At 38.1% G+C, this 24,637-nt stretch overlaps 1 protein-coding gene across 2 annotated transcripts in view; it reads right to left on the bottom strand.

The window, feature by feature from the left end:
- Window positions 1-24,637, bottom strand: part of LOC141438840 (uncharacterized) — a 486,697-nt gene that overhangs the window by 61,784 nt on the left and 400,276 nt on the right. The window contains exon 3 of one of the 2 annotated variants that reach the window (XM_074102860.1): window positions 10,965-10,985. The exons of the other annotated variant lie outside the window; for it this stretch is intronic. Coding sequence (XP_073958961.1) covers window positions 10,965-10,985 — 21 coding nt within the window. The remainder of the gene's footprint in view (window positions 1-10,964; window positions 10,986-24,637) is intronic. 2 annotated transcript variants of the gene reach the window in all.

Raw genomic sequence — 24,637 nt, 5'->3', positions numbered from 1 at the left:
GTATCTGTCGGCTGTCATTTACACTTACTCTATTTCACTCTTGGCCCTATTGTATGTACGAGTACCTATATAAGTATATTGCACTCTATATTGCACCCAAAAAGTTAAATTAAAAATACAGATTAATAGGCAAAAAATTACAAAAAAGGACAACAAAGTTATGCGTTCCTGGAACGGGAGTTTGTTTTACTGTTAACCTCGTAAGTCCCCGTGTACTTTACAGAGTGGTGGAGTACAAATTTTCAATGAAATATGAACTTTAAATTTACGGCAGTAATTTTCAAAATCACAAAACTTAGAATTGTCGCCTCGATCTGTAAAACTATATATCATAAAAAAGTCAGGACTTATGGGGTTTACAACGCAGTGTGTAACAGACTTTAGCCACAAGAGCGCAAAAGGCGCTATAATCGCCCCAAATGAACCTAATTATGCAGGTTTCACCATAAAAAGAAGCCGCTAAGGTGTTTAAATTTTATATTTTACAAAAGTGCGTGAGGGCTTAGTACGAAACACATATGGTTGTATTTTTTACGACTGATATTTGCACGTGGCTTTGCTTGCACAGAATTCGTGGAAATAATAATGAGCTGTAATATTGCTTTTAATACATTCGATCTGGCAGTCCTTTCGAAATTTTGGGTTTTAGTAAATATCAAAAACTTACATCGTTTTTTTTAATTTCAGCGGTTAAGATTTTGACAATTGACATGGATTCTTTGATACCTAATTTATTGAATCAGGCGCTACTTTGCGGAGATCCATACCAATGAACTCTGAATATATAAATGTCCCTGATGATGAACTCTTTATGAGTTCGAAACAGTCAGCGTAGTATGGTGATAGTTGTGTGTGTTCTTACAACACATTTGTTGGATAGACGTAGCTATCGTAAGGCCGCGGGTGAGCAAATTGTTTATAAGTATAAGTAGTTCATGGATCCTAAGGGAATACCGGAATAAAAAGTAAATGTTCCTTATAAATTCTAGTAAAAAGCCAAAGGACCTCTGGGCCTAAAGTATAGTAAGGGAAATGTGGTGTCAGTTGATATGTTAGAGATTTCAAAGTCCTGAACAAAAGTCTCTACCTAAAAGTGCTACCTCTGTTTGAGTCCCTTTCAGAGTTTAGTTTAGTTTTTAGATGACACTCTTTCCCGGCCCGGATAATACTGACATGGAAATACCGACCCTGTTTTTCGTGTACACGCCCATAGAAACTGTCATGAGCTTCTATGGGCGTGTACACGAAAAACAGGGTCGGTATTTCCATGTCGGTATTATCCAGGCCGGGAAAGAGTGTCACCCTCGTTTTTTAGAGTTTTGTTCAGGACTTTGAAATCTATCAGCATCATCATCATCGTCCACTGCTGGATATAGGCCTCCCCCAAGGCTCTCCACTCAGACCGGTCTTGTGCTTTCCGCATCCACCGCGATCCCGCGATCTTAACCAGGTCGTCGCTCCATCTTGTTGGAGGCCTACCGACAGCTCGTCTCCCGGTCCGCGGACGACATTCGAGTACCTTCTGACCCCATCGGCCATCAGTCCCGCGAGGATGCCCGCGCCCACTGTCACTTCAGTTTTGCAATTCTTCGGGCTATGTCGGTAATCTTAGTTCTACTGCGGATATCATCAACATTGAAAATAACATATCAAAATCATATCCTAATATTTAACTAAAACCACATTTTCCATACATTAGATCCGGGATACTTTCTTAAAACGTCTAGTCCACCCACATACACACACTCACATTCGCGTTTATAATACGAGAATAAGATGGATTACTATAGCACTAGCTTAGTAGTAGCATGTTTGAAAATTTGTTATTTTCAAAATAACGCTTACAAAGTATTCTTAACACGTTATGCTTTACAACGGCATTTTAACTTTGCCGTAACAAGCCATTTAGCATGCAACAAAATGTATTTTACTGGCCGGCAAAGAAACAATGTCACTAATTAAATTACGAAATCAGGTCGCCATTGATGTTAAAAAAAGTTTCTATGGCTTTTTTTGCGAACAAAAAACGATCTCTTTTGTTTTTTTTTCTGTTTGGCATTGACGGCTTTTTGTGGAAAGTTGGAGTCTGATTTGTCTTGGCTGTTGTTGAAAAGATGTTGTTTTTAAAGGTTTTCTTTATTTTAATTGGGGCATAAAGATATTTTCACGGTTGCTGGGTGTTTATATTCAAATTATTTTTGTGGGAACAATAATGAAGTTTAATAGTGAAGTTCGTAAATGAATTTTGAAAAATTCAGTGATACGAGCTCGGATCTGAATCCACGATCCTCTGCTTGAGAGGCCATGGGTCAAACCACTAGGCCACCATGGTTTTTTTTTTGCTGGAAATTGTTTTATTTTGCTGGAACTCTTCATTCCTTTCGAAAATCCGTCAAAAGCGTCTAGCAGGCTAAGCTAACAAGAGTGGCCCTGCCACTACTGCACCTCAAATTACAACCAAATCCCTTGCGGGGCCACTCTTGTTAGCTTAGCCTGCTATTGCAGGTAGTAGGACCTTGTGCAAGGTCCGCCCGGATTGCTACCACCATCTTGCTCGCTAATCCTGCCGTAAAGCAGCAGTGCTTGCACTGTTGTGTTTCGGTGTGGAGAGTAAGACAGCCGGTGAAATTACTGGCACTTGAGGTATCCCCTCTTAGGCCTCTAGGTTGGCATAGCATCTGCAATTCACCTGGTGTTGCTGATGTCTATGGGCGGTGGTGATCTCTTACCATCAGGAGACCCACTTGCTCGTTTGCCACCCAGTCAAATAAAAAAAAAAGTCCCGTTCTTAAAACTTTTAAATAAACCAATGCTCTCCCAATTGGCATGGTCCATACTCTGGCCACCCTGTTCGCAATATGGCAAACTTCCAAACGTCAACGAACTATCGAAATTGAAACACAATAACCGAAACAAATCTGTTATAATGATATTGAGATTTTTATTTGAATGCTGAATAAACTGGGATGGTTTGGTGATTTAATTGTACTGGTAGCAAAGGCCAATAAGGTCATTGACCGTTAGTCTGTCTTTTACAACATACATTTGCAGGTGGTAGGACCTTGTGCAAGGTCCACCCGGATTGCTACCACCATCTTGCTCGCTAATCCTGCCGTGAAGCAGCAGTGCTTGCACTATTGTGTTTCGGCGTCCACGCCGAGTGTCTTACTCTCCAGAGTAAGACAGCCGGTGAATTACTGGCACTTGAGGTATCCCATCTTAGGCCTCTATGTTGGCAACGCATCTGCAATCCCCCTCCCTGGTGTTGCAGGTGTCTGTGGGCGGTGGTGATCTCTTACCATCAGGAGACCTACTTGCTCGTTTGCGATCCAGTCGAATAAAAAAAAAACATACATAGTAGGTAGGCTGGTGTGATAATAATAAAATAGCGTAAAATTTATAGATTTTTAGACGTTACTTCAAATCCTTATCTTACTATAGGTGTTAATTGTCCCATGACATTTATTTTATTCATAGGCTTGCTGGTCCACAGTGTTCATTCGAGAACTTTTTGACCCCAACGGCCAACTATACTCAATTACAGAAGTAGTAGTAAGACTTCCACTAACAGTATAGACGGACAATGGACGACGGGTAAAGCCGCGGGTGAATGCAGGCTGCTTCCAACCGAAGCAACTTGAGGTCTATAGGGAGGCCTGTGTTATTTTGTTATGAGGATTAAACTTTCTATCTATCTATGTCCGACAGAGAACGTCCTACGGCTGAGATGATGATGATGATGATTTATTTTATTTATTAAAACCTGTGTGACATACTGACAAAGTGACACGTGAATGAGAGGAATAGGGCTCCGTTCGGACCCTTCGGGTACGGAACCCTGGAAATGTTTACCTTTTGCTCCGCTTATAGCTTTCAATCGCGTTAACTACGTCACCGGCCTAACGCCACAAATCCCATTTAAAATTTATCTCTATTTGAAACTTAAACAATTATATAAAAGCTTAACTATTTGACCATAAACCGGGTTATAGCAAGTTCCATACTTCGTCATACTTAGTCAAGTTTTGATTGGTTTAACAGTCATTGAATCCGGAACATAGTTTAGGTAACTTGACCCGCTTCGGTTACAGAATTGAATAAATAAACCCAACTTTGGGCACAAATATTAACAATTTTCATTAGGGATGGAAGTTGTGGCTTTGATTTGATATCCGTACAAGTTCTGGAGCACAACTTTAATACAAACATAACAGCAGAAGCAGAACCGAAGTTAAACAATATGCTCCGATTAAGTTAGATTTTTGGTCAAGTATTCAGTGGGCGTTCCATAAAAGTCAAAAGTCAAAATATTTTTATTCAATTTAGGCCATAACAAGCACTTATGAATGTGAAAAAAAAATCTACCAGCGGTATTACCATATTGTATTGTATTAGGTATTTTGTGCATAAAACCAATTAACAAGAGAAAGAGATGTACAGTCAAAGGCAAAGATATCGACACGGCCAAAGTTACAAAACTATGTGTACACGACTTTATGCACTTAACATTAAGGCTGTGTATCTACTTATACATATTTTTGCAACTTTGGCCGTGTCGATATCTTTGCCCTTGACTGTACATACAAACAAAGGCGAACTTATAGTCATATAAGCATAAATATCTGAGATAAGAAAGCGTGCATCATCATCATCATCATCATTTGATGTAGCCCTATTTTTAGGGCCGGTAGGCGTTTCAGATATGTTTGAATGCTCCGCTGTAGCAGATATTTATTAATGCAGGTTACTTTAAGTAGTTACATTTTATTTTGAAAAATGACTTTCTGTCAAGTTTATTACGAGTTACGACGCATTCTTCTTGGCAATGATGGTCTTTTTGTAAGTGCTAGGTTTGCAGGTGGTAGGAGTGCAAGGTCCGCCCGGAATGCTACCACCATCTTGCTCGCTAATCCTGCCGTGAAATAGCAGTGCTTGCACTGTTGTGTTTCGGCGTGGAGAGTAAGACAGCCGGTGAAATTACTGGCACTTGAGGTATCCCGTCTTAGGCCTCTAGGTTGGCAACGCATCTGCAATCCCCCTGGTGTTGCAGGTGTCTATGGGCGGTGGTGATCTCTTACCATCAGCAGACCCACTTGCTCGTTTGCCATCCAGTCGAATAAAAAAAAGTGCTGGTAATGTAAAAAAGTGACACGTACAAGAACCCTTTGCGGCTTATTAACAGAATGAACGATTATATTTTTAATATTTCGGCTGGAAAAAAATTGTGACTAACAAAAATTATGACAAATATTGAATTATGAATTTCAAAAATTATATATATATGACATAATAACACGTACTATAAATAATTTGAGAATGCATCATAACTTCAGCATAGATTTCTATGAAGTGTTACATTATTGCGGCAAGGGGTTTCGTCTCGATGTTTTAGAATGCATGGAGATAATTAGATACAACAGTATGGGGTCTATTATTAATGAGCAGGTAAATTTAGTTTCATCTCCCTTGCTACGGCTTGGATCTAATTTCAGCAATGTTAGTTAATAAACCATCCCTTGCCAGTAATTAAATAAAAATCAAGGTAGTTTTGTAGGACGGTTAAAAAAATTATTAATAATTTGTGGTTAGTTTTGTTTTGTTTCATAAAATATATGTGTGTACTTGGGGAGTTACAGTGACAAATTAAAACGGTGGTTGTGGTTCGTTAGTTTAACAACTGGTAGCATGGTGTACGGTTGTGTCACTCTGAAGATGAGCTCTGGTTGAGTTCGAAACGCGTCAGTGTAGTGTGGTGGTGGTGATAGATGGGTTTATGTGATTTGTGTGTATTCTTACAGTGTGGAGGTGGAGGAACTGCATGAACACGCATATTTTGCATAAGCTTAGCTATCGTAAGGTCGCGGTGAGCAAGGAAATTCTTTTAGTTCATCGAATCTACTGTGTTTTAAAAAATGTAGAACTCATTGAGTTTCTTGCCGGTTTCTTCTCAACAGTGGTTTTTCCGAACCGGTGGTAGATTTGTTTTCACATTCATCAGGTATAAGTTCTTGTTATAGCCTAAATTGAAAAGAGATATTTTGACTTTGACTTTGAAACACCCTTATAGTATAGCATAGCTTTGTCTACAGCACGGTCCTAAAGCCAACTGAATTCCAAATCAACGCTGAACAAACGCGATAACCCTCCGGAGTAATGAAGCTCAGTGAAGACAAATTTCACCCCCAGTAGCCGTCAAAAACACCCGTAAGTCAAAGGTGCAAGGGCGAGTTTACGGCAGCAGTAACGTTGACTCGGAGATCTTTACCTTTGTCCTTTTAAGTAGTTTGAGTGAAAATATTTCTCTTGCCAGAAGACTTAAAATTTGGAGAGATACGGTTTTTAGGGATCCGTGGTTCAGAAAAAAAAAGGAACCCTTAATAGAATCTATTGAATCAGGCCCTACTCGTATACCTACTTCGAAGTGCAAAATTCGAACTTCCTATCATGCCGTCCCGCTGACGCTTATATTATTTAATACTAGTGTGAGAGGGACGGTACGATACGAACTTCGATTTTCAAAATTCGTAGTAGCCCCCTCCTCTATACACCACTTTACGGAGCGGAGGTTTTATATCAATGAACTATAAACAATTACTATGATCACCCGCGACCTTATGATACCTTCGTCTATGCAACAAATGTGTTGATGCTGCTCTACCGACTTCACGTTGTAAGAACATACACACACCACACAAACTCAACTATCGCCACCACCACCAGGCTGACGCGTTTCGAACTTAATCAGAGTTCATCCTCAGAGCAACACAACCGTTCACCACGCTACCAGATGTAAGACTAACGAACCAAAACAAAAATTTGACATAATATCTGAGTCTCGTGATATTTTCCTATTTTAAATTACCTATTTATTATATGTAATTAGAAAAATAATTTATTACGGTATTTGACAACTCCAGAATTTGCCATTTCTGAGATATTATTATGAAAATATACAGACAGTGTTTAGCGAAGAGAAAACTTATAATATTTCCATAAAAAAAATTCGCCCCGTTTAGTGAACAAGCAAGCACAACTCTACACGCCGTAAATTTCAAACTTTAGCTAGAACATTCCATTTCCAAACTTCAAAAATATGACAGACGATGGTCACGAAGTTACTTGACAGTGCAAGCGTGTAAGCATCTTTGCCGGTGGAGAAAAACTGCCACTGACGTTTTGGCATAGTTTTACTGCGACAGTGGCGCCAACCGCAACCGCACGCGTAACTGCAGATAACTTACTCATACATCATATATACTAAGCAAGTTTAATATCAGCGTTTAGAAGAAGTTTCCCTGCCGGCCGCGCGGCCGCTTTAGGTATTCGTTTGGGATATTGCTGTCTTTATCGCTCGTGACATTTAAGCGCTCGCAGCCGTCCCCCCCATGCCTTCCGGAACGATGTCCGTAATTTATATCGAGATAGCTGTAGGCTTTTCGAGATTCGGGCGGTTGAATTTTGGGTTTCATTGTCCTCATATTATACGAAAAGTATAGCACAGAAATCAGTGATATTTTACAATCAAGATATTCATTATATTTTCTATGCCTGCGGTTTTTAGATTTTTGTAAAACTGCTTTATTAGTCTGTAATTCTCGTGCAAAGTTGACATTTTTTTTTGTCCACTTTTGAACTCCTGTAATTCTGATATTACACATTTATATGAAAATCTGAAAAACCGCAGGCATAGATAATTGGGCCAATCAACTTTTTTACCGACACTAATCTGTCCGCGACATTTTTCAAACAATTGCAGATTTTTGTAAGTAAACATATTTTTTCTGTAATTTAATACATGGTGTACATGAATACATGCCATCCGTCGTAAGTTAAAGCTATTAAACCGTGAATATCTTGTTGGAAGTACGATTTTTTGTTAACGCCAGAGACAATTTTGGTAACGCAGGACACGCCCAAAGTGTCGGTAAAATAGTTGATTGGCCCAATTACGTCTAGTCCATACTTACAAAATTTCATCTATTTCTGTTGCCTAGTTTTCAAATGAGACCGGGACTACGTTTGTATGGAGAATGGAACGAGGATACTTCTCTTAAGTTTAACATAATAGCAGCGTTTCCACCAATAATGTGTAAGGATGTGCTGCAAGGGATGTGTTTCTTATTAACCAATAGAAACGCCTCATTTACCTCGCCTCGCTACGAGCACCTGTTTTCACCAGAGACGTGCTGCGCGAGGCGAGGTAAATTCTATTGGTTAATGAAAAACACATTGTTGGTCGCACATTATTGGTGGAAACGCAGTTTTAACATCCTAAGTAACGCGAGATGTGCGAGGTAGCTAAGTGGTGGGAGGTGTAGCGACGACGTGGAACGTCTCACGTAGGGGATCGTCGGTTCGAATCTGAAGTCGCAACTCTGTATTTTTCGGTATTTAATTACGAAATTACATATTAACACGAACCCTTTTTTTTACATAAAACTGACTATGATTGACCTCTATCCTCTATCTCACCTGATGTTAAGTGCAGATGAGGCCAAAGGTGTATCTCACTGGTTCAGTAACAGCCTATTCACTCTAGCCTTCAAGAGCCATAGATTATATTTATTCGGAAATACACACGACGGGAGCGAGAGGAGTGCATGGATTCCTTAGAGTCTAAGGCCTCTTGTACACACACGGTTTATCGCCGTGAAAATCTACGGTTAATTCGCCGCGTGTAGGCACGGTCGTTGTATGGATCACTATGAAAGCTTGTAGACGTGCACGGTGGCGTGTGTACAAGAGGCCTAAGGCTTAGATGAAGACCTTCCTTAAACCTAACCGATGAAGGAAGACCTTTTAACCATTAATAAGGCAGAGGCGATTTAGCGACCACTTGCATTGAGTTGGAAACTGAACCTTATTGCTTTCATAATACGTCACAATTTCTATTGTAATTATTGAAAATACGACTAGCTTTAAAAATATTCTTTGACAGGTATTCGATAGCTGCTTTTGATTTTGTGGTAGTATGCTTCAATAAATGGGGCCTTATAAAGGGTTAAAGAATCTTGCAATTCAATGGTTTATTAAAGTCATCTCATTCTGAGAGGATTCTTATAGAACTAATAAGAGACCTACCTACAGACTAGGGACGACAACGACGAAAACAAAAAATAATTACTATATTGTATTATAATGATATGTTCCTCTATTCATGTCAATAACAACCAATTTTCCCAGAAAACAATCCTCGTGCCAAATTGACGCAAATACGCATTCTACGGCTAACAATTATATACGATATACGAATCAAATAACAATACATATAAGTCCATTGTTCGCCTACTGGTTTATTACTAAATACCTGCCATTCACGACAAATAAACCCTTGAATAGCCATCATTAGGGGAATGTCCTGTCCATAGGTATACCTACTTATTTGTTCCCATGAGAATTCACCAAAAACAGATGTATGCATATGTAACTATTCCAATGTTTTTTGTTATAAACGTCAATGACCTTGTTAAATTAAAAAAGTTCCAAATAGATATGCTTGAATAAGGTTTTTTTTTATGAACCTGAAACCCATAAAAGCACGGGAGTTCGGGAATGTAAAAGCTATCCTCCTATCTATGTATTGAATTGTAATTGTATTTTATTTATGGCCTGTTTCACCACTTGTTCACTAACTTTAAGTGACGGATATTAGTGATGCCGTCAATTGCCGTCTCTTTGTCCGAATAAACAAAGACGCATTACTTTTATCTGACACTTAAAGTTAGTCGACATGTGGTGAAACATTAACCTTTGATTTTTATCAGCAGGTAAAGCAGTCAACTAAACTACACAGAGTATGCATCAGAGAATGTCCAGCTAATGCAGCGAATTCAAACATGCATCCAACTTATTGGCTTATTTTTTTTTGTCCTTGTGTATTCATTCTGACCTTCATCATCCGTCATCACGTCTCACTGCTGGGGACAGCCCTCCCTCAAAATTAGTGGGCTTGGGCCATAGTTACCAAGCCCAGTGCGAATTGGAAACTACATACAAACTATTGAATAATTCCGCAGGTTTGTACAGGTATACCTTCGTTGTTTTCCTTCACCTTTAAATTATTCGTACATGAATTTAGTAAAACTCAGAGATGCGAGGCCGGGTTTGAATCTACGATTCTTCGCTTGAGGGGCCATAGTCTTTTTATTTCGGCGTTCTGATCTTATGGTCGATTGTCCTTCTTCTATCATAACCTATAATTATCTCTTATTAATTGAAACCGATTGCTCCTCGACACATCGACAGCAAACAGTACTTATAAATTAGTGACTCAATACAAATAAATACTCATACTCTATTTCACGACAGTACTGAAAAGTTTCTTAATATCCGTGTTTTAACAATCCGCGACGAATTCACGTGAAACGACATGAGTCACGTTTGGAAAGTGTCGTAAAAAGTACTTGAGTAAGTGCATTGACTAAGAGGCGTCAACGACCTTTTATGCAAATGTAGTTGCAACAAAGTATAGGCTTTGCGTGATGTAATAGGACTAGGTAATTAGATAATGAAAACTAGTCATCATCATCATTATCATCATCATTACGGCCTGTATACTGTATACGTTCTACTCTTGAGCACATGCCTCCTTCCAGAACAAATTAGCTTAGGCTGTGGTTCCAAATTGGGGACTTCACAGAAACCATTGAATTTCTTCGCGGATGTATGCGCGTTTCCTCACGATCCTTCATCGTAAAGCTCATGATGTAAACTGAATTCATGACAATGGTCACTAGACCATTTGACATGGAAACTGAAAGCTTGTTATAGTTATGATTGCAATAGGGCAATGGCCTAGACACAAAAAAGTATTATATTATAATTAATTAGCCTGTCAGACTTAAATCGAATACTTATACTAAGTTTTAAGTAGGTTTTAAGTTAATCTGACCATAGGAATTGTGTACAACAGAGTTGATAAAAAAATGAAGCTTATATAAGACAGTTAAATAATAGGTACTTACCTTGTATTCCTTTTTGCAAGACTTGAAAAATAATGAAATTACAATTAGAATAATATAAATAACAAATTAGTTAAAGATACGCAACAGCAAATAATCATTAAATTTCAATATGTAACACAATCATTCATATTGTTATGGTTTCATATTTACCAATAATAAATCCAAAAAAGGAGGAGGTTCTGTGTTCGACTGTATGTAGTTTTCGTATGTATGTTCACCGATCATCGTTTAAACCAAACCATACTCCGATTACGTAAACCTCGTCTGCACATAATTAAATTCCATTTAATTTCCTCCAAATCCAAATCTCTATCTCTCACTGTGACAAATTACAAAATAATTAGAAACTAACTGCATGCCACGTAGTTTATAATTATTTAGTATTTAACGTGTTATGTCCTTTGAAAATTGAAAATTAATAATTGATACAAGTCACCCTTCTAAAAGGGTTATTCTATGAAGGGTTGCCTTACGAACGACTGCTGTTGTTGTCTGTGCTTGCGACCATATTACTAGGTGGGGTAGTTAGGTACGCATTACGCATTAGAAATTATGTTTGCGTCAACGTCAATTTATAACCGGCCTATGTGTGCCACTGCTGGGTTGTCTCAGATAACGAGTTCTGCTGTACGCACACGAAGATCACGGAAATAGCTCTAATGATTCCGATGACATTTACTATATGGGGGTTTTCGAATGTGAACAATCGATCTACTTTGGTTTTTGGAAAAACGCGTGTTTTCGAGTTTCAGCCCGAGCAAGGCTCGGTTTTCAGATACTAACCTAGTAGTTAATTTGGCCTGTGGCACTTTAATGACTTCGCCATGGTGAGCAAGGAGTTAATTGTACGATTAAAAAAAAACTGTTTAAACTACTAAATCAACCAACTAAATTAAATCATGACGAGTTGTGGAACCTTTTTTATTTACAGCAAAGTCGTGATATGCTATTGTACTGCTGAACAAGAGAATCCTTTCTAATATCACGGTATGAAGATAGTTTTGAGTCCCTGGGAAGGGATTCAAGTTTTATCTCGGAAAATTGCAGTTCCCGCGGGACAGCAATAAACGAATTTATTGCAGACGGAATCGCGTGCAACAATTAGTATTATAAATGCGAAAGTGTGTCTTTCAGTGTGTTACCTCTTCACGCTTACCCCGCTGAACCGATTTAAATAAAACTTGATATGAAGATACTTAACTGGAGACCCTGGGATGGATAGGTTTTAACGTTCTATGATGGGTCAGGAAACAACGATAGTAGTTACTTTACCGTTACCTGCTATCAAAATACCAAACATCCTTTGAGCCTACCCTCAATTTTCGTCAAAGCCTTCTTAGGACTAGCCGGGGGTGAGGGTAGCGGGGTACCGGCTATTACTAGGTGGGGTGAAGTTCAAATTTGCTCAAACTACTAAGCGGACACTTTAGATGTTTGATGCTGCGTTTGGTAGACGTTTAGTACTGACTTGCACATGAGTGATGAATATTTAGTGAGATCAGTGTAGTAGTCTGTTAATCAGAAGTCTCTTCATTATGATCGTTTCAGTTAAAAAGATAGCCTACACCAAGATCAAAGTAGGAATGATCATAGTAGGAAGATCATAGATCATAGTAAGAAGTTATATTTGTTTTTATTCAAAAACTAACTGTTGTCTGCTACTTTATCTGGATACAGTATACGTATACGTCAACGAAGAACGCATACGTTTTTCCTAGATAAAAAATATCCCTTGTCTATATATCTCTAGATGATTAAGCCACAAATAAACAAACTTTTACATTTAAATAAAATTGAAAATATCATTGACGTTCATTGTAGTTGCAAAAAGAGGATATATACTTCTAATAAGTAGCAGTTTTTACTATAGCTGAGATACATTTTTTCATTATCAGACTGGTGTACATGTATGATATTAACGTAACACTAAAATGGCATTATTCCACCTATGGAATAAAACAATCAATTAGGTTTCTAAAGACTATATTGCAGATAAAAAGTTGTAAGTAGCTTAAAAATATTTTTATTTGGCCGAAACTAAGTTGGTACCAATGCCATGTAATACTTTAAAAAAATACATACGTTGTTTTTACGTTATAAGAAAAGAAAAACATCTTATATTGTATAAATAAACATTAGCTGTTATAAGCAAAAGTGACGGTTAATGGTTAATCTTAGGTAACACCACTTGGCTGTCATTCGTCTCAAACGCCAGTCGGTGTAAACGGGGCATTAAAACGTAAATTCGGAGGGGACCTTTTGACTTCGCACAAATATTTAACTTGGCCGAAAACACCGCGACGCATAGAAATCAGGACGCAATCAATGATTCAATGGACGATTGTCGAAAAAAATAAAATTTTATTAGCTACTCGTACATTCCAAGAAGTTCAGACCATAAAAACAATTTTATTTTCGAGGATGATTTTACTTGGAAATTAATATATTGAGCTCATTACTGACCCCTGGGTGACCACAAACAAAATCTGAACTATTTAGATCGAAACCTGTAATCCCTGCATGTTACTAAAATCGTGAGCTGGAAAGACAATATTTTGTAGTGGACACCTTTGCTACTGCCATCTACCACCCAAGCAAACACCACGTCACTGACCGCATAAAGCTTCGATAGCTTTAAAGAGATCTGAATTTCTCTAGCATGTACCATATTATGTATCATCGCCAGTAATTATCAAAAGACGAAAACAAAGTTCCCAGACGGTTAACATAAAGTATTAGCTCAGCCTTTTCAGCTTTACATTCGATCATTAGCCTTCTTTTCACAGAACATGGCACCTTGATTCATTAGAAAATCACCGCAACATTCTACTTTCTAAGTATCTTTATTTAATTAATGGTGGCTGTAGTTCTTATAAGAATCTTATTACAAGCAATTTGTGTCTTCCTGATATAGAAAACAGGATATGTCTTGAACGAAATAGTTTATTTGGTTGAAGAGATCTTTTTTTTCTGTGTACTGTTTTGTTGTTTTCTTTTTTTCTTTTTATTATTGTGGAATATTTAGGTACCTGCTGAGGAAAACTAAACTTATCAATGAAAATTTCAATGAATCATAATCTATGAGTCAGATCAATTGGTGTTCAATCTAACATAATATCCACTTGTATTTAATGAAATAAACCCGGATAACTCACGTCTTAAATCGAGTTTAGCTCGACATGTTTCGGGCAAATTCGTAGCCCTTTCTCCTAAGAGCAACGCGACCTTTTGTCGCAGCTTAACTTAATACGTTCTTAGAAGGATTTGTGGGCAACGCTTCTTTGATCTTTTGGTTCTGCTTTTACGGCTATTTAGTTAAGTTTCCTTTCGCTCAGTGTACATCTCGTACGATTCCTCTCTGTCTATTTCACGTATCTCATCAACAAAGAAAACAAACGAATCCTTAATCCCAATCAACTACAGACCCTCTCTTTAACCTAAACCTATCGTTAAAATATTCAAATTTCACTTAACAACTTGGCTAAATGACTAGAGGTTAGGTTACGCTAAGCACTAAACCAACTATCGGTACTATCGATTCTCGAAACTAATTCGCTTTCGCCCCATTGACATCTAGGTATCGTTTTTAGAGAATTTAACCAACTGGAGGCGTCATGCTCATGCGCAATCATTTCTGTACAGAGTAATTTAAATGGTTAACTCAAACTTGGCTTAAATCTTTACACATTGAAGGGATGTAAGCCGTAATTAGCGTTTAATGAGCTCCCGATATTTTAACGCAGTCCCATGCATCATGATCACGAGAAGACTAAGCAAGACGGGACGGGAGGATTAAAAAAATTAACCATGAATCGTTAAAAATAGTTAAATTCTCAGCACTGTCAATATCTCTCATTATAAACATATCTGTCTCTGATGGCGTGGTGGCCTAGTGGTTTGACTTATGGTATGTCAAGTAGAGGACCGTGGGTACAAACCCGGGCTCACACTTCTGGTTTTTCGAAATTCATGTGAAAAATTGCATTTGCAATTTACCACGACCTTTATGGTGCTCTGAATTCGAGCGGCTAACTGCATAGTGCGTCATCATCATCATCATCATAACAGCCATAGGTCGTGTAGTGTTGAACGTAAGCCTTCCAGTGCGTATGTGGCCTAAAAGAGTAGAATCCATACATGTCTACGACAGCGTTGGAGCAAAAGCAGAGCACAAGCACTGGCAGAGGTAAATCCATCGTTGGCTTCTCCAGTTGCTTTAGTGCTCCAAGCGTCTGGTGTAAGACTATCGAGCTAAAGTTAGATTTTGAATAATTTGTAGGTGTAACCAAGTTGTTGAGTTGTTATAGGGAACGCAAAATCTATTAAGTTAGTCAACTTGTAACTGATAAGTTACTAACTAGGAGTTAGTGAGTTGGATTTGAAATTGGAAATGATATCAATTTTAGGGCTGGAATAATACGGTTTTATAATAAATTAAAACTTCACAATGCCTGTTATCGAATACAGAAACCATTATTAAGCTACCTTTAAAAATAACAAAGTTATAAAGGTTTGAAAGTCAAAATTAGACAGAGAAAGACACACTTGCATGTGACGTCACACGCACGTAGTGCCATAATTGCTGCATAGAGAAAAGCCCAGCCTATATACGTCCCACTGCTGGGCACAGGCCTCCTCTCAGAACAAGAGGGCTTGGGCCATAGTTACCACGCGGGCCCAGTGCGGATTGGGAACTTCACACGCACCTTCGCAGGTTTGTGCAGGTTTCCTCACGATGTTTTCCTTCACCGCATAGCTCGTGGTAAATTTCAAATGTAATTCCGCACATGAATTTCGAAAAACTGAGAGGTGCGAGCCGGGGTTTGAACCCACGACCCTCTGTTTGAGAGGCGATAGGTCAAACCACTAGGCCACCACGGCTTTTCAAATATGTTCCTGTTAATAAAAATATTTGTATTTGTATTGGTTGTATTAGTTCTATTGGTTCTGTTGGTTGTATGACAAACATATTCCTCGCAGCGCATGCCCACATCGCTGGTGAATACGCAGCCTAATAAGTAGTTTGTTTTGAGTGATTTGTGGCTGTCTTTACAGTACACATTTGTTGTAGACAGCATCGTAAGGTCGCGGGTGAGCAAAGTAGGTAATTGTTTTTGATCAAACTTAGATCTCTTCGAGAACCCCTGTTACTCGTATCGCAGTGGAGATCGCCCTCGCAAATCTCCTTACATGAAGTTAAGCCGCGCCTTCAGTTTTTGCTATCGCTCCCTTCGCGCGGAATCGCATTAGTGCAACTAGGGTACCGTTGGCAGAACTAGTTCGGTAATAAATACTTTTGGGGAAACTTTGGAATTCTGTGCCCCACGTATGGAAAAAGTGTGAGGTCTCCGAGAGAACCACTTTGTAGTTCCGCCTGTCTGACAATGTCTATCTAGACCAGCGTTTTTCAAAATTTTTCGAAGGTGAACCTCATAGAACTTCCGTATCTATGGAGCTTTAAAAAAATGGTACTTATTTTTTTAATTTTTGATTAACTTGAGATAGGTTGAATAGGTCGCGGGTGAGCAAAGAATTTCTTTTAGTTCATTCATAAGGCCTAGACTTATTTTACATCAATTTCTTGATAACTCGACGCATTTCTTTTAAGGTCTCGCAAACAGACGAATAATAAAGTGATCCTATATTATTATATTTATTCCTTTTGAGGTGTTTCCTTAAAAAACAAAGAATCAATAATCTTGACAAACTTGTCGTTATGTATTGGCGTGATCATTTAATTAGCTGTTGTAAAGGACGGAACCCTTTTGCTTTAAAAAAACATTTTATCACGAACTTGGTCCGAACTTGGAAATACGATTAAGCTGCTGTTTGCTAATGGATACTTAGTGGAAGTATTAATTACGATGCACTTTAACACACGTTAAGGATGATTGTTTTACAAAACATTAGGCACCTTTGAAGTCTTGTTTACAGTGGTTTTTGGAGAATGTAAAGTCTCTCGATGAGAGCGAAACATAGATGTCGCTAGTGCTGCTGCTTAAGTAGCGTAGTAAAAAAGCAACCTGAGATTGTGTGCATAGGAGAAATTCGTGTCTGTATGGCACGCAGCACGGAATGCTGAGGACCTGGGTTCGATTCCCAGCGCTGGTCTTTTTTTCTGGTTGTTTTTTCGATATGGTTTTACGGGATGACCGTAATAGTAACAAATTTGGAGTTGAAATAAAAAATACAAAAAGACTAAATAACCTATCATAGCTTGTTTTAGGCCCTAAAATTTAGGGTTAATCCTTGCACTAAACGAAAATTAAGTTTTTCTACTTGTAATTAAAAAGAATTCGTCGGAGGTATTTTCGCCATAATTAAACCCCGTCGCTAAAAAGAGGGTTGTTATAATGACACCAATATCTGTCTGTCTATGGCAACGTAACTCTCAAACGGTTGGACCGATTTTGATGACCGTCTCTGAACCCTGGGCTGGGTCAAGGACAACAGTAAATATAAATAAATAAATAAATATCATGGGACACTTGACACAAATTGAACTACCTAGTCCTAAACCATGCCCTCGGTACCACTCTGCTTTCAGAGCATGACATGAGTGCGTGTGAGCTAACTTTGGGGGCGGCAGACGTGAACTTGCCTTCAAAATCCAAAAGCTTAACGGTTACTTGACCTGAAATGTATATTTCAGAACTAAATTATTGTTATTATTATTTTTAAATTTATGACGGTGGAAGCATTCTACACTTCCACTGAACGTAGATATAGTTTAGATATAGTTAGTGTTTAGTATTGTAACTAAGGGACCCCATACATCCCTTTATTATTATTATTATTATTTTTTGTATATCTTTTTTTCTTTAATTGTATAATATAGTTTTTAAGTATTTTATTTGTAATTATATTATTATAAAAAAATGACTTTCTGCCAAGTTTCTTGCGGCGCATTCTTCTTGGCAATGATGGTCTTTCCGAAAGCGCAGGTAGCTTAAAAAATTACGTGTAAAAGTGCCCATTGCGGCCTATTTACTGAATAAATGATTTTAATTATAAGCAAAGCTTGTACTATGGACACTAGGCAACGGATAAACATACTTATATAGATATATACATACTTAAATAGATATTAAACATCCAAGACCCGAGAACAAACATTCGTGTTATTCACACAAATATTTGCCCCGGCCGGGAATCGAACCCGGGACCTCAAGCTTCGTAGTAAGGTTCTCCAACCACTTGGCCATCCGGTCGTTTATATATTTCTAAACTACTTAATATTAGCAAAACTAATATCTTTGAGGAGCAGTCATTTTATTTGAATTATGTTATTTTAAATAAATAATTTTCAATCTTTAATTTGCGGACAAATAGCTAGAATTTGACTATGTCGCATCTTGAGAATCAAACCGTCACTAAACAAAATTTGACACCTCTCAAAAATGACACTATAACATTATAAAGCATAGTTAATTTTGCAAGCTGACATATTTCGCTAGGTACTATTCTGTGGTTTAGTGACGGTTTGATGCTCAACGTCAAGGTGCGAAATGTGACCCCCCCCCCTGACTTCAAAGCTGGATCCACCCTTGTTGTCTTGCGTGTAACAGGAAACAACAACTGGCTCTAGGAAAACATAGCATTGGGTTATAATCGATTCACGTTTAAGAATGCCGTTTGTTAAAACCATAATCAATAAAATGAAAAAATATTTTCATTATCTTAGCAGGTATTAAAATTCGACAGAACTTTTTGATTTGATATCGACTTGATATTCACGAGTACAAGGTTTGAATTCCAATAATTCTTCACGTAGTGGAAATTGAATACCTTTGGTATGTCAGATCCAAGCAAACAGGGTCAGATTTCAAGAATCGTATAAAGATAAGACAGGTTTATTTAAGTACCAACTTAAAGCGTCGGTTAAATTTAACAAATTAAAGGCAGGGCTGGATTTAGAGGTCTGCAGGGCTTGAGGCAACAAAGGAGCGGAGTCGCCCCCCCCCCGTCAAAACTATTTTCCAAATAAAATGATCAATTCTACAAACTGCTATAGGTAAAATACCAAAGGAGTTTACGCGTCGGAATTAAAAAAAAAACAAAAGTCTGTGGGGGCCCCTCTTTACTGGAGGCCCCGGGGCAACAGCTCCGGTTGCCCTCCCCTAAATCCGGCCCTGATTAAAGGCAGCAAATACACTGACTATCATGAAGACTAAATGCAATTCAAGGTACTATATAAGTTCGTCTCCATATTTGTACCAATCCGAATGAACAACAAAATCAAAATTTGTATGCAAACACGAACAGCGCCTCTAGCGGAACGTTTGCGATGTTTGTGTTTCCATAAAAATTGAGATTTTAACGCGAACGCGATCGAGACGTATTTTGTAACCGAAAACGTACACTAAGGGTACAGCACTACAGATCAAAACGCAACTTTGCAACTATAATGGGAGCAGCCATTACGATGTTTATAATTAGGTTTGGTTAAAATAAAATGTAACGGAAAAAACCAATAACGAATTTCCATTTCTCATACAAACTTTAAATTAATTATAGTCGCAAAGTTTTATTTTGTTTCAGTGTGTTGTTTGTAAATTAGAAAGAAACGAATTTTGTATGAAAATGCGATCAGCGGCGAGCGTACTGGCAACACTTAAAACGGGGCATAAGCCGCCCAACTGGTCGCTTGACCTATTAAAAAAAACAGGCAAATAAAGAAGACTGAATTTCTTTATCAGAATAAAGAACACTCATAACAATAAGACTCATAGCAATTCAATGGTGCGTGTGAAGTTTCCAATCCGCACTGGGCCCGCGTGGGAACTAAGGCCCAAGCCCTCTTGTTCTGAGAGGAGGCCTGTGCCCAGCAGTGGGACGTATATAGGCTGGGATGATGATAACAATAAGAGATTATGGCACGATCAGCTATTTTCGGTTACGTTTGAAGTTACATAAACTTTGAAAAGAACAATTGGTGAAATACAAAACGTTAATTTGACATTATGCATAATGCAATTTTCTCAGAAACTGACAGCGCTAACATCGATATAAAATAAACCAAACCTACTCAATCTAAACCAATCGGCATAATATACGTTCTAAAATGTTCGTGCAATTTTATTAGCATTATGTATTTTGATCATTATACTTTTTAAACTTTATGTATTTTGACACGTTGCCCTAATTCCAAGCCTCTTTCAAACGCAAAGGGACCACGCGTAATGAAAGCCACCGCATATTTTACTTTTTTAAAACAAAATCAAGGCAAAATTTAGGCTCAATGTCATCTGGGATTCATTTGATTCAATTTGTTTTCGTTGACACCATTTTTTCTGTCGGATTTTTACTTTTAAAGACTTAATACGGGCTTTATGACAGTAAATTGGGAGTCGTATTTAATTGGACCGCATTTTTTATTTTGGCCGCGGACTGTGTTGAAGGTTTTTAACAGGGATGCCAACGAAAAAAAAAAAAATGAGAAATATATGAAATGTATTTTTCTCAAACATGCTCGGAAATGTATGCGTTAATGTCACGAAATGGAGACATGAAGTTTCTCATTTATGGCTCCCTACATAACTTCTTGGCCTAGGCCATGAAGTATGTAGGAAAATCCATTATTGACCGCTGCTCTAACTTTTTAAATTTGCTTACAAACAGCCAACCACCACCACTCTTTAAGCATTTGCGATATTGCGATGCGATGTCTACCCCGAACACGTCCATCAATCCATTGTACGGCATTACAGTCATTCTAAATTAACGATTTGTTTTGATATCGGTTCGCAGCACTTAAATCTTCTTCTGGTTACAGTTTGAGGTAGTATCAAAAATACACGCTGTATAAGTTTGTAAATCGACCACTTCATGAGATCCGATCGAGCTAGGATTTGGCTTACTTAAGTATTTTTTTTATAAGAGGGGGAAAACAAGCATGCGGTTCACCTGATGGGAAGCAATCACCGTCGTCCATAGACACCTATCAACACGAGGGGTACCAAAGATGTGTTGCCGGCCCTTTAACCGCTGTTGAGGCTAAGTGATAGGTTAATTTCGATGTCAATGCATAAATCTGGTAGTGAAATTCTGTTGGTCCAGCTAGGATTGTCTCTCCGCAGGCCGGTACTCTTCAACGGGCAATTTGGTCTTCTTCTACAATTTAAGAGCTACGCACGGTCTTCGGCCAGCTGTTTGACTTCCTGATACGGCACAATATCCACTATCTCCTTCAGCTGGTCAAAATTGGTCTATTTTGGTTTTCCTCTGCCTCGTCTTCCTTCTATTTTTCCTTCCAGCAGATATTAAAAAGAAATTGTCGTATCGTATCATCAATTCAACTTTTTTTATGTCAAATAGCTGGCCAACGAGCACGCGGGTAAGCGAGAATGCTTGGTAAGGATACGCATTTTGGTTTGACAATATTCAAATTAAAAGTTTTTTACAACCTACACTAAACTATACTCAGCGGCACAAAATTTGGCCCACCCTTCATACAAAATGACCAATTCTGCACACATTTGAGGGCCAAATTTTTAAGTTTGGTTTCTTGGAATCTGTATTTTTTATTTCAATTCCAAATTTTTACTTTTACGGTCACCCCGTAAAACCTAAATTGAAAATACAAACTGAAATATAGATTCACAGAAAAACCAGAAAAATAAGACCAGCACTGGGAATCGAACCCAGGTCCTCGGCATTCCGTGCCGTGTGCTATACCGCTACACCGCGGCGGTAGCGGTAGTGTTTCGTTTACGACCACTGTAGTAATGGTAAGGTCATCATGCTCGAAGTATTATTGTTAAACTATAGACATGAATCGAATTTGCGTCAAATGAAAGATAATATATCGCGGCGGTGTAGCGGTATAGCACACGGCACGGAATGCCGAGGACCTGGGTTCGATTTCCAGTGCTGGTCTTATTTTTCTGGTTTTTCTGTGCATCTATATTTCAGTTTGTATTTTCAATTTAGGTCAAATTTTTGCCGCTCAGTATATATATTATCTTTCATTTGAAGCAAATTCGATTCATGTCTATAGTTTAACAATAATACTTCGAGCATGATGACCTTACCATTACTACAGTGGTCGTAAACGAAACACTCAACTTTGGGAAATTTATTTCTTTTATCCACCCCCCTTTTAGGGTGGTAAATAGTCACAGCAAGCTTTTACCGTGACAGACCTTTCAGCCTTGCGCACACAAAGTTTTCCGTACCCAAAGATTTTCCTTATATTTATCATTGTATTCATGACAGAAGAGCGTTTTACCTTATTTTAGCTGTCAAACACTTGACAGTAAACGAGTTTTTGTTTTCGCGAAAATGTTACGGACTTAGATTAATTATGAATGACTCTGGCAGGTGGATGCGAGATGTATGTGAAAGTCGGAAGTTATGTGAGAAAATTAATTTGAAATTCGCCATGAGATTGTCGGTTAAAGAAAACAATATGCGATATTTTCGAGCGTAATCATCGAGAACTTGGCGAAATTTAAATCGTGAAACAAGTGCTTCAAGCCCAGTAAATGCTTTGTTTGAATTGGTCTTATTATTACAAGCTTTTATTTAGTTTCACCTGTCCCGTTGTCTGTCTGTCTGTCTGTCTGTTTGTAATCAAATCTTACAAGTTAAATTTGACCAACTTCCAGTAGTCAGATTAACTTGAAATTTGGAATGCTTATGTAAATCGCGTGACAATACAATAATCTAGTAGTGACATCTTGGTAGTCCAGCTGAAACCGTCTCCGCAGGACGGAACTCTTCAACGGTTAATAGCATCGACTTGAAATTTGGTATGCAAACGCAGTTTGGGTGACAATGCAAGTACAGTCAACAAAAAGTATAGCCAGCAAAAAAAGCTTGTATAAAAATGTTTTTTTTATGGTTAGGTTAGTTAAATTTGAGGTTTCCATAGTGTGTGATTTGACAGCAATAAACTATGAACATCCTAGATTTTCATCATCATCGTCATCACCATCATCCCAGCCTATATACGTCCCACTGCTGGGCACAAGCCTTCGCTCAGAATTAACAACAGACTCCAGATTTCATCAGCATTATTTCTTATAATGTATTTTATTATTACTTATGTGTTATATTATATTGTCTGAGCTGAAAACTTTACTTTTATATCACGATAAAATTTCCAGCCTATTGTTTTTTTATGTGTTTTAAATTGTATAAAGGTTAGTATGAAACACAATGTTTAAACAATATGCTTGCAGGGTAGATTTAGTCTCATTTTTGTCATACGTACAGTGTCAGTAAGTGCGGCGGGTGGTTAATAAACATTAAAAGTCCATGAAATTGTGAATACAAATAAAAAAAAATGTCTAAATAAATAAAAAAATATCGTAGTAACATTCCGTCATTGAAAAATAGCCCATATTTCAACGTTATAGAGTTCTAAATGGGCGATACATCCCTATTGCTACTAAGTGGTTGTAATTACGGCGATTAAGCACGTCTCTTGGCAGGTCTGCATATAAATTACCTGAAACAAACAAAAGGTAAATTAATTAAAGCATTATTTAGCTAAATATCTAAAGGAAAACTAGGTCTCTTCGCAGTTAATAATTCATCATCATCATCCCAGCCTATATACGTCCCACTGCTGGGCACAGGCCTCCTCTCAGAACAAGAGGGCTTGGGCTATAGTTCCCACGCGGGCCCAGTGCGGATTGGGAACTTCACACGCACCATTGAATTGGTTCGCAGGTTTGTACAGTTAATAATTATTTTCCGCAAAATGCTTTGAAATTACATACTGAACTAACGCTGTACAAAATTGTGTGAAAAAATATATTAACAGCTATTATTTGTACCTATGTGTGTGTGTATGTGTGTGACGTGGGTTTAATATGGTACCTACTGATATTAAAATCAAAAACAGCTAAAATCAAAAATAACATGTAAAAAAAACAAACCGGGATTGGTTCATCATAAGACCACGTGGGTCCTAACGAATGAATACACCCGAAAATTCTATCATTCATTTTTGACTTATCATTCGTCACAACAAAACTCTATATGTGCATCTGAAAAGAGGTCACCAAAGTTTCACACACTTTGAAACAAAACAGTAATCGTGCAAACCCAGGAGGACGAACTTGTTCATTTAACTAAAGTATGCGAGATAATTGCCGGCCATTGTTCGTTTATATCTCTAATTAGTGAAGACACAGGCTAATTTATCAGGTGGAGTAATGCCGGCTCTACACTCACGCTAAAACTAAACACGAGTCACAAAATATCTAGAAAACAAACTTTTACCCGCAGCTTTACTTGCGTTAATTATCATTTGCGATTTTGCACGGTCACATAACACACGCGCACGAAGGATTTTGTACGCTCTTTTTTTGTTTGTATAGTTATTTACTGTAATGCAGTATTTTTTACCCGACTGCCCGAAAGAGGATTATTACTGATAAAATAAATAACAGTGTCCCACTGCTGGGCAAATGCCTCCCCTCTTGACTTCCACATCTTCCTATGCTGAGCTATATTTGGCCACTCGCTCAATTCCGCGTCTAGGTAATCCCGCCATCTCCACCTCGGCCTACCTTGCCGTCACAGCAGGGCTACTACGAAACTCGTAACTCAAAGTTCGTGTCGTGCGGTCCCTCTGACACTTATACTATTTAATACGAGAGCGAGAGGGACGGTACGATACGAACTTCGAGTTTCGTAGTAGCCCTGCAGATACGCTAGGT

This window comes from Choristoneura fumiferana, chromosome 19 (assembly GCF_025370935.1).
Source record: "Choristoneura fumiferana chromosome 19, NRCan_CFum_1, whole genome shotgun sequence".
NCBI lineage: Eukaryota > Metazoa > Arthropoda > Insecta > Lepidoptera > Tortricidae > Choristoneura > Choristoneura fumiferana.
Note: the sequence above shows the minus strand (reverse complement) of the source record. Positions and strands in the feature narration are given on the sequence as shown.